This window comes from Nanorana parkeri, unplaced genomic scaffold (genome assembly GCF_000935625.1).
Source record: "Nanorana parkeri isolate BGI_ZX_2015 unplaced genomic scaffold, ASM93562v1 scaffold869, whole genome shotgun sequence".
In the NCBI taxonomy this organism is placed as follows: Eukaryota; Metazoa; Chordata; class Amphibia; order Anura; family Dicroglossidae; genus Nanorana; species Nanorana parkeri.
Window position 1 is genome coordinate 605,488 of NW_017307137.1, and position 9,001 is coordinate 614,488.

General features: G+C 39.3%; 1 protein-coding gene across 1 annotated transcript in view; it reads right to left on the reverse strand.

The window, feature by feature from the left end:
• Window positions 1–331: 331 nt before the first annotated feature.
• PLG (plasminogen) overlaps window positions 332–9,001 on the reverse strand; it is a 64,038-nt gene continuing 55,368 nt past the window's right edge. Inside the window, exons 18-19 of the mRNA XM_018565642.1 lie at window positions 864–1,009; window positions 332–614 (exon numbers count right to left, since the gene is read on the reverse strand). Coding sequence (XP_018421144.1) covers window positions 453–614; window positions 864–1,009 — 308 coding nt within the window. The 3' untranslated portion in view covers window positions 332–452. The remainder of the gene's footprint in view (window positions 615–863; window positions 1,010–9,001) is intronic.

Genomic DNA, 9,001 nt, shown 5'->3' on the forward strand with positions numbered 1-9,001 from the left:
GACAGGGTGTGGCACTTTGCAAGACACTTGATGATGCTTTGCTGCTCTGTGCAGTATTCTGTTATTCCAGTGTAGGGGGAGGGCCATTAATGCCCTGTCTCACAGGAAGTGGGTTGAATGACACTGAGGAGAGCAGATCGGTGAATCTGTGCAGGACAGTGCCAGAGATCAGGTTAGTGTAGCATCCAGTATACCATCAAGCTTTTTTTGTAGAGGCTAAGGACTGATTGTTTTTTGTCCAAGATGGATTGGGTTCTAAAAACAAAATTATCTTTGCTTGAAGTTACACTTTAAGAAACATAGAAAGTATAATGAAAACAACAAGCATTTGATAAATAATATTACTACTCATTTTTTTCCAACTGACAAAAAGCATATTTATTCTTGCTATATTAACATACTTATCAGTCTCTTTTGTTCATATATAATAAAACATTAGTACTGTTGATGCATTAATTTGCTTTCATTGTCTTTTCAATCCATGGGATAAACTTAGACACACGCACATATACACCTGGTTTCATGGGCTGAGCACAGCCAAGACCCCACGAAGTTACTCCTTGTAAAACATACTTTTCCCCATCAAAGCATGAAAGAGGTCCTCCACTGTCACCCTGTAGGAAACGAAAAATAGTAACAATTTTCAGAAAACATTGTGAAAACAAGTGAAAGTTTTCTATGAAGAAGTGTGACAACTGTCAATTAAAATATAGGATGGGGTAGTAGTAGTAACACTGGAATTAAAGTTATTTTATAAATTATATCTTTTTTTTTTACGTAGGTAAGTCACAGCTATCCTTTTTTATAGACATTACAGCTCACCAGTTAGAGAATCTAACTGGGCACAGGTTAAATTGTCTTACCTGACAACTGTCAATACCACCATGGATGTTGCCAGCACACAGCTCCCGGCTTGTCACTCTGTTATTAAGGTATTCTGGGCTGTTACATAATTTATTTTCAATGACAGGAAAACCAGCTTCTTTAAGCACTCCTTCTTTACCAGTGCCTGGAATAAAGTATAAAAATGTTAACCATGTAGGAAAATATTAAAGCTGAATTACAGGTAGAAATAAAATACCCCAGTTAATGCTACCTTGTGTTCATTAATGCATTCTTAGATACAATTTTTAAATGCAAGTAGTGTAAGTTACTGAATGTGACCTGGTTTCAACATGAAGCATCTATAGTCATCACCCAACAACACTGCATTTATTTCTGATGCCACATATTTCTGAGCGCATAAAACTTGCATTAAAATGCCCAAAAACACACCAAACGCATCTTTTCAAACGTTTCCTATTGAGTCTATGGGGCCAAAACAAGCGGTAATATGCCCAAAAAAAGCTCCTGTACTTTTTACAGCGACGGGCATTTTGCTTATTGCGACAAAACATTCAGCTGTGAAAGGGCCATAAAAATGAATGGGATCTTTTTGGGGGATATTTTTTGAGCATTTTTTAGGGTAGAAAAAAACAGGCCTTAAGGCACCTTTCTCAACCTTTATACCTGTGAGGAATCCTTGAATACATTTTAAGATCCTGGTGAACGTCTCGTCTACAGTGGTGCATTAGTGTGGTTAGGAAGGTATCGATATAGCAATAAATATGTTAATAACACAAACACTAAAAAAAAGCATATAAATATCAGAAGAACAGAGTAAAAAAGAACAAAAACCTGAATTTCCATTTGTGTTCAGTGGTCACCGCAAAACACCCTGTATTGGTGCACAAATTCCAACTTTGCATTGATTTTAAGTGCAAACCTTTAACTTTGCATTGGTGCTCAGGGAAAACTGTGTGATAGTGTCATGCTAATGGGGACAGCAGCACTGGCCATCCCAGTCTTTGTCTATGCAGTAGAAGGAACTCAGCAGAAAAGTAGTAGTAGTCACTCATGTCGAAAACATTCAAAGCACAAAGCATTGTTTATCTGGCAGTGTGATAAAACACTGCCGTTGTTCATAACATTAACTGTCTTTCTTATTGTAGCAGTTGAATAAATTGATCAATTGATAAGAATACAGAAGTAATTTGTGTAAACAATTATTATTAGTTCATGTAATAAATTTGAGAGGAATGATCACTAAAGAATATTCCATAAACTGAGCAAGAATCAAAGTGGGCAATGGATATAGAGGTGGTGGAATAGGGCGAAGTGGGGCTCAAGCTAGTCTGCAGGGGAATTATGTTATCTAAGTCTGAAGCAGGGAGGCCTAAAAATATATATATTCATAAGTCAGGGGTGAGCAATAGAAACATAATACATTCCAGAACAAAATTAAAAGGAACACAAATGCTAGACATCTGGCAAACAAAATGGAGGAGTTAGAGTTTGTTTTTACAGCTTGCAGTATACTGAGACGCCGCAGCTGAAGCGGATCCCAACAATTATGTCTGGATCCGCCCAGCTGCGTGAGTGACAGCTGGCTCTGCCTATCCAGAGGCAGAGCCAGCTGTACCCGCCCCCTCCCCCGTCCGTTCCGCCAGTCAGCGCTGGCGGATCGGAGGGGGGAATCCAGCCCCTCCCCTGTCACGGCAGAGAGCTGTGACAGGATCGAGAGGTGAGCGAACGCCGGTATGTGTTTGCTCACCTCCCGATCTACTGAGCTGACCTGTGACAGTCTCATTGTCACAAGTCGGCTAGAACTATGAGGTGAGTGAAAAGCACTCACCTCATAGTTCGCCTTTAAGGATGATTTTGATTTTTTGGAAGTTTTGGAAACCTTGTCAACCAGCTTATATGAGTATAGGGAACACTCTATTTTGGAGAGACAGGGTTGGTAGAAGAGGTGGAGGGGTATGTCTGCATGTCAAGGGCAATCTGAAAGTGAATGTGAGAGAATATAACAATAACGAGAATTGTGATGGGGCAGAGTCTTTATGACTCGTGCTTCAAATGAGAGAAACAAATAGTAAATTAATCACAGGGGTTTGATATAGACCCTCCTGGCATAAAGGATGAGGAGGAGACCAAGCTCTTTTCAATAGCTTGGAAACATGTTAATGTTAATATTATGGGAGACTTTAATTATCCCATTATTGATTGGACAAAAGGAACTGCTTACTCAACTAAGGCCTTGCAATTCTTGAACTTATTGCAGGATAACTTCATGGGTCAGTTGGTAGAAGCCCCAATTAGACAAAAATGCTTTGTTAGATCTATTCATTTCAAACACTGCGGAGCTTATTACATATGTGCAAATTAGAGACAGCTTGGGTTATAGTGATCACAATGTGATTATATGTACTGTAAGGTGATAGGAAGGAAAGACATGTTGGTATGAAATCTATATTTCAAAAAGGACAACTTCAATAAGCTGAGCTGCTCACTGTATGATACTAAATGGGATCTATTATTCTTAATGAAGAACACAGAAGACAAATGGGAGTGTTTTAGGGTAGTATTGATTAGCCAGTACATTCCATTAGGTAACACAGTCTCAAAAACTAGTAAATGAGAAACAAATGGACTTTACAAAATGTCAATGCAATTAGTGCAGTTAACTGCCCTGAGTGCGATCAGGGCAGATAAAATAGATTATAATAGATTACAAAAAACATATTGCCACACTAAGTAGAACAAAATGTTAAAAAAATCCTTTAAATACATAGTAAAAGAAAAGCACAGAACACGTAGGCCTCATAAAAGATGAGCATGGGAAAGTTCTTCACAAATGACAGGGAGAAGGCAGTTGTACTAAATACAGTTTTCTTTCTCTAGTATTTGCAAACAAAAAAAGATGGGTTTTAATAAGCAACACAGTAATGTTAATACCAATATACTAAATGTACCTCGGATGACAAAAATTCAAGTTCAAAAGAAAACTTGACAAGAAAAAATGACCAGGACGAGATGGCTTATGCCCGTAAGCATTAAGGGAGCTTAGCTCTGTTATAGCCAAGCTGCTATTCTATTGTTATAAAGATGCTCTACAGACTGGAATGGTAGCAAATGAATGGCGTAGAGCAGGTTTGCCCACATTTTTTTGTAGTAAGATCTACTTTTCCAATTATGATCTCGATGAGATCTATCAATGAAGAAGAGAACCTGTATTTGAAAACCAAAGACATTAAAATGCTTTCTGGGACTGGGGTGTTTAGAATCAGACTATTGTAGTCCCTGTAAAAGAGGGGGTGATATAATATAATACACATCCAATCATTCTTCCCCCACGGTGACTGGGAAAGTGGATGAGTCAGGCATGTAAAGAACTGTGTGTTAGAGAGCCAGAGGAGGAACATAACTCAGATGGGTAAGATTAACCCCTTCATGACTGAGCTAGTTTTTCGTTTCTGTTCCTAAATGACTGACATCATACATGTGTGTGTGCATGACTGGATTATAACTTGTTTCCAGTAGCAACTACCTGCTTCCTGGCTCTTCTGGTGTGTTCGACACTGCAGGCGGGAAGAGGCGAGCCAAATGTGTTAGACATTGCAGGTGGGGCGGGATGGGGCGGGCCAAATGTGTCCAACATTGCAGGCTGGGAGGGGCAAGCATAATGTGTGGGATGCTTCAGCGAATAACTGGTAGAACGCGATCGACCTTATGGGCACCCCTGGCGTAGAGCAAATGTGGTACCAATATTAACAAAAAGGGATAAGATGTCTAAAAGGAAACTACAGACCAGTCAACCTAACATCAGTAGTATGTATAGTATTTAAGGTAATGGTTAGGGATTATATTTAAGAATTTGTCTGCAAAAATGGTATCATAAATAACAATCTGTTTATGAAAAACCATTCTTGTGAAACCAACCTGTTACTGTTCTAAGAGGAGGTAAATAGCTATTTAGATAGTGGAATTCCAGTAGATGTAGTTTATCTGGATTTTGCTAAAGCATTCTATACTGTATCTCACAGATGCTTTGTTTACAAAGGTATCTTGACATTACGGAAATTCGGTGTGTGCATGGATAGAAAGCTAGTGCAGAGAGTAGCAATAAATAGCTTTTTCTCTAAGTGGTCTAAGGTTGTCAGCAGTGTGCCCTAGGGTTCTTTCATTGGGCCACTATTGTCTACCTTGTTTATAAATGATACTGAGGTTGGGATTAAGAGTTTATATCAGTGTTGATACCAGATTATGCAGTGGAAAACATTTGTCACAAAATATAGCAACATTACAGGAAGGCCTCCATAGAGTAGAGGGATGGGCAGCTACATGGCAGATAAGGTTCAATAACACTTCGGAGCCAAAAATATGCATGCAAATTACTCATTAGAAGGGGATCCCCTGGGGAAATCAGAGATGGAAAAAGACTTGGGAGATCTTTGCATATCACAGACTTAGCAAAAGCAGGCAAATTGAAGCAGCAGCTCACACAGCTATTGGAATACTTTTATGGATTAAGGGTATTTACTGAAAGGGTATATCAATAATTCTACCCCTTTACAAAAGACTGGCTCGGGCCTCATCTTGAGTATGCAGTTCAGTTTACAACACCAGTAGGAAACAGGAAAGATGTCCTTGAATTAGAGCGTACAGGGAAGGGCAACAAAATTAATAAGAGGATAGAGGACTTCAGCTATGATGATCAAGAGAGGAGAGAGAAAGATGTATGTATGCATGTAGGCAATAGTACATAAGAGGTAGCGGCAGGGGGAAAAGCCACTGTTGGGTGGCTATAAATTCACTGTAACTACAGCAGAACCCTGGGGAGCCTAGTTAAGAAACACTGCATTAAGGCATGCAGTCCTAATAGTACCTGGTTGCCCTCAGGACTTACTAATTAATGCTATACTCTCTGGCCAGGTAGCACAAAAGTTTGAGCAAGGGTAGAACAAGAGTACCTGTGGATCAGGAAAATACAGATGTCCACACACGACAGCAGAACATGTGCTCAACTGGACAGTAACCAGAGGGACTTGGCAAGAGATTAGTACAGACAGCAGGCAGAGACATGGTGGTAAACAGGAAAGAGTCAGTCCAGACAGCAAGCAAGAGACATGTTCAGTGAACAGGCAAGGGTTGAATACCAGGCAGGTCACAATACGGGTATAATAATGGCAGCTAATGAGACAGTGGAGAAACCTATCCCAAGTGCAAAATGCACTGTAAGTGAGGTTTAAAATAGGCAGGCATTACTATACAGCAGAACTCTGAGAGTCAGATTGCAGACACGGCCGCCAAGACCAAAGGGGAGCCGGGGGGAGGGCAGCTTAATGTGCGCCCACATTACACGGGCAACATGGAGCAAAGTGGCACAGTTACAGCCACTTGAGTCAGGAGATGCCCAGGGAGAACGCCTTGAAGAAGAATTAGGGATCCAGTTAGTGGAGGACACCAAAATATCATCATTTAAATCCTCCTGCCTAACACAAAAACATGACTGCTAGTACTTTGTTAGCCAGGCTAACACCTTTCAGTTGCAATTTCCATGCCCCTTAATGACTTTAAGGTACTCTCACTGGACATTGGTGGATCATAGTTGGTGGATCTTAGCTTTGAAATAATAAAGGTTCTTTAACAACAAGTCATAATTAGTTCCATAGAGGCACACAGAGGTGGCATTTCAGCTTGCAAATATGCAAGTATCATAGGCATTGCAGCTCTAGAAATGGGACTTCTGCTAGGATAGGTAGGTGTTCATCTGCCCATCCACACTAGCAAACGCTCTTGAGCCAGCCCACTGAAAGCCTGCAGGCTGAGGGTTCTTGAATTCCAAAAAGACATACTGTACTCAGGGCGCCCTGCCTTCAACTTAGAAGCAACTGCTAGTAAGGGACCTTAAGCAGGACCCGTTATGACATTACAGAGTCTACTTGAAGATGGAGCAAGGCATTTAAAAAATATTTTTGTAATGTAAGGGGATTAAGAAGGACCTTTAGAAATGGTTGTTTTGGTTGCTTGGAGATGAGCTGAATAATGTACCCCCAAAAATAAGTTATGGTTATTAGGAGTCCCTTCTGAGTTCTGTAAAACATTTTAAATGCACTTGCCCTGTGACCTCATACATTTGTACTTTTAGTAAGCTTCATGGTGAATCCTATGAATCTTATTAGTTACTGCAAAGGTTGTTTTAACTCATGTATTCTATTATGCTGCATGCGTCAGTAGCTTTGCTAGTACAAAATGTGCCTGGATGATAATTAGAAAGTCACTGTAACCACTTCAGGATTTTTAACCTAGGAGCAATGTCTTCTAGGAAGTGCCTGCTACATTTAGCCCCTCATCCTCTGCCACCACTCCCCACACCATTATTACTGGCAATTACCGGCTGCCAAAATTATAGCCAGGAATTGCTATGTATTGCACAGCAGGAGGTGTGACCTTTGATCTTCATATGACATCAATTTAAGAAACCCTGCAAGTGAAAAAAATGCTTTTTAATAAAATGTATTTAACATCTTATTAACTCTAACTGACTCCTTCCTCCCCTAAGCTATAATGTTTCTGCTGATTTTTTTATGCCTATTTTTTAACATTAATATGTTTCAATTTTTCATAAATTTTGTTTATTTTATATGCTTAAAAAAAAAAATGAAAACAGCAATTAACTTTGCCATACTTACTTTGTATCAATAACATAATGTTTGTGTCATTTTAAATGGGACAAATCATCGAAAAAAATGTATACCTCGTATTTAAGTTAAACTACATTTTTTAAAAGTAACACTGGTCAAAATGCTTAAAAATGCATTTTTTCATTTTCAACTAATTTTTGCAAGGCAATATGGTCAAAAGAAACTCTAGTTTGCCCCTCCCCCCCCAAAAAAAATGTATGTACCTTTTTATCTTACGTAAAGACTATGTTATTGCTGAATATACAGGCCTATAGTAGAAATGTAAAATGTATCTGATCTATAAGGGGTTTACATGTATAAAAGCTGAAATAGTTTCAAGGTGGCTGTTTTTACTGCTGAAACTAGTAAAAACAGATGTGTAGATTTTGTTATCTGTCTTATAGAAGCTAATTGTTTTGGCATCATTCTTTGTGGTTGTTGGAAATGTAATGACATATTCTAATATACCGATATAATTGTATAATTTGTCTTTTGAGCTGTAGATGGCTATCTATGATACACAGGAAGCTGTTTTTTCTATCTCTGTTTTCCTCACAATGCTGTATTTAGATGTAATTTTCTTCTAAGCAAGTAAAATTTAATTCAGTATTCCTCAAGATCTCAGTGCTTCATCTAAACACATGTTATAAGCCCAGGCAGTAAACAGAATACTGCAAGTCAACAAGAGTCGCATCTAAGCTACTGAAAGATGGCAAGCAGTTCAGATATGAAGTTTGCAGTTTCAAAGTTCAACAATACCAACTACCAGCTATGGAAGTTCAAGCTTGAAATGCTGCTAAGCAAAAACGACTTGTGGCAAGTACTGAGTATAGACAGACCTACTAATGGACCCACGGAGGAATGGGACATGAAGAACAGGCAAGCAAAAGCAATTATAAGTCTGCTAATGGAAGACGACCAGCTCATCCACATTAGAAAAGAGAATATAGCCAAAGGTATGTGGACTGCATTACAAAAGCTGCATAAGCGTTCAAACCTAAACAAGAAACTATATCTACTATGCAAGTTATATAAGAGGAGGCTAGAACAAGGCCAGGAAATGCGTGAACATGTGAATGCCATGCTGGAAATCATAGAACAGCTATGTGCAATTGGAGAGGAAATTAAAGATAACAACGTGGTAGCATTACTGTTATGCAGCCTTCCAGACTCATACAATGCTCTAATTAACACTCTAGAAACTAGACCTGAGCAGGAACTAACACTAGAATATGCCAAAGGAAAATTAATCAATGAAAGAAAATATGCACAATGAAGAAAGCAAAAAAAGCCCTTAACCCTTTCGCTGCCACCGACGTAAGGCATACAAAAGTGTTCCCGGCTGGCCAGCTCAGTATGCCTTACGTCGGTGGCATTTACAGTTCTGCTATAAGCTCATGGTCGATTTAGCGACCATAAGCTTATAGCAGAACTGTTCAGCAGACTGTCCCCTTCAAAATAATAGCTGTCATCAGCGGCTCACAAGCCGCTGATGA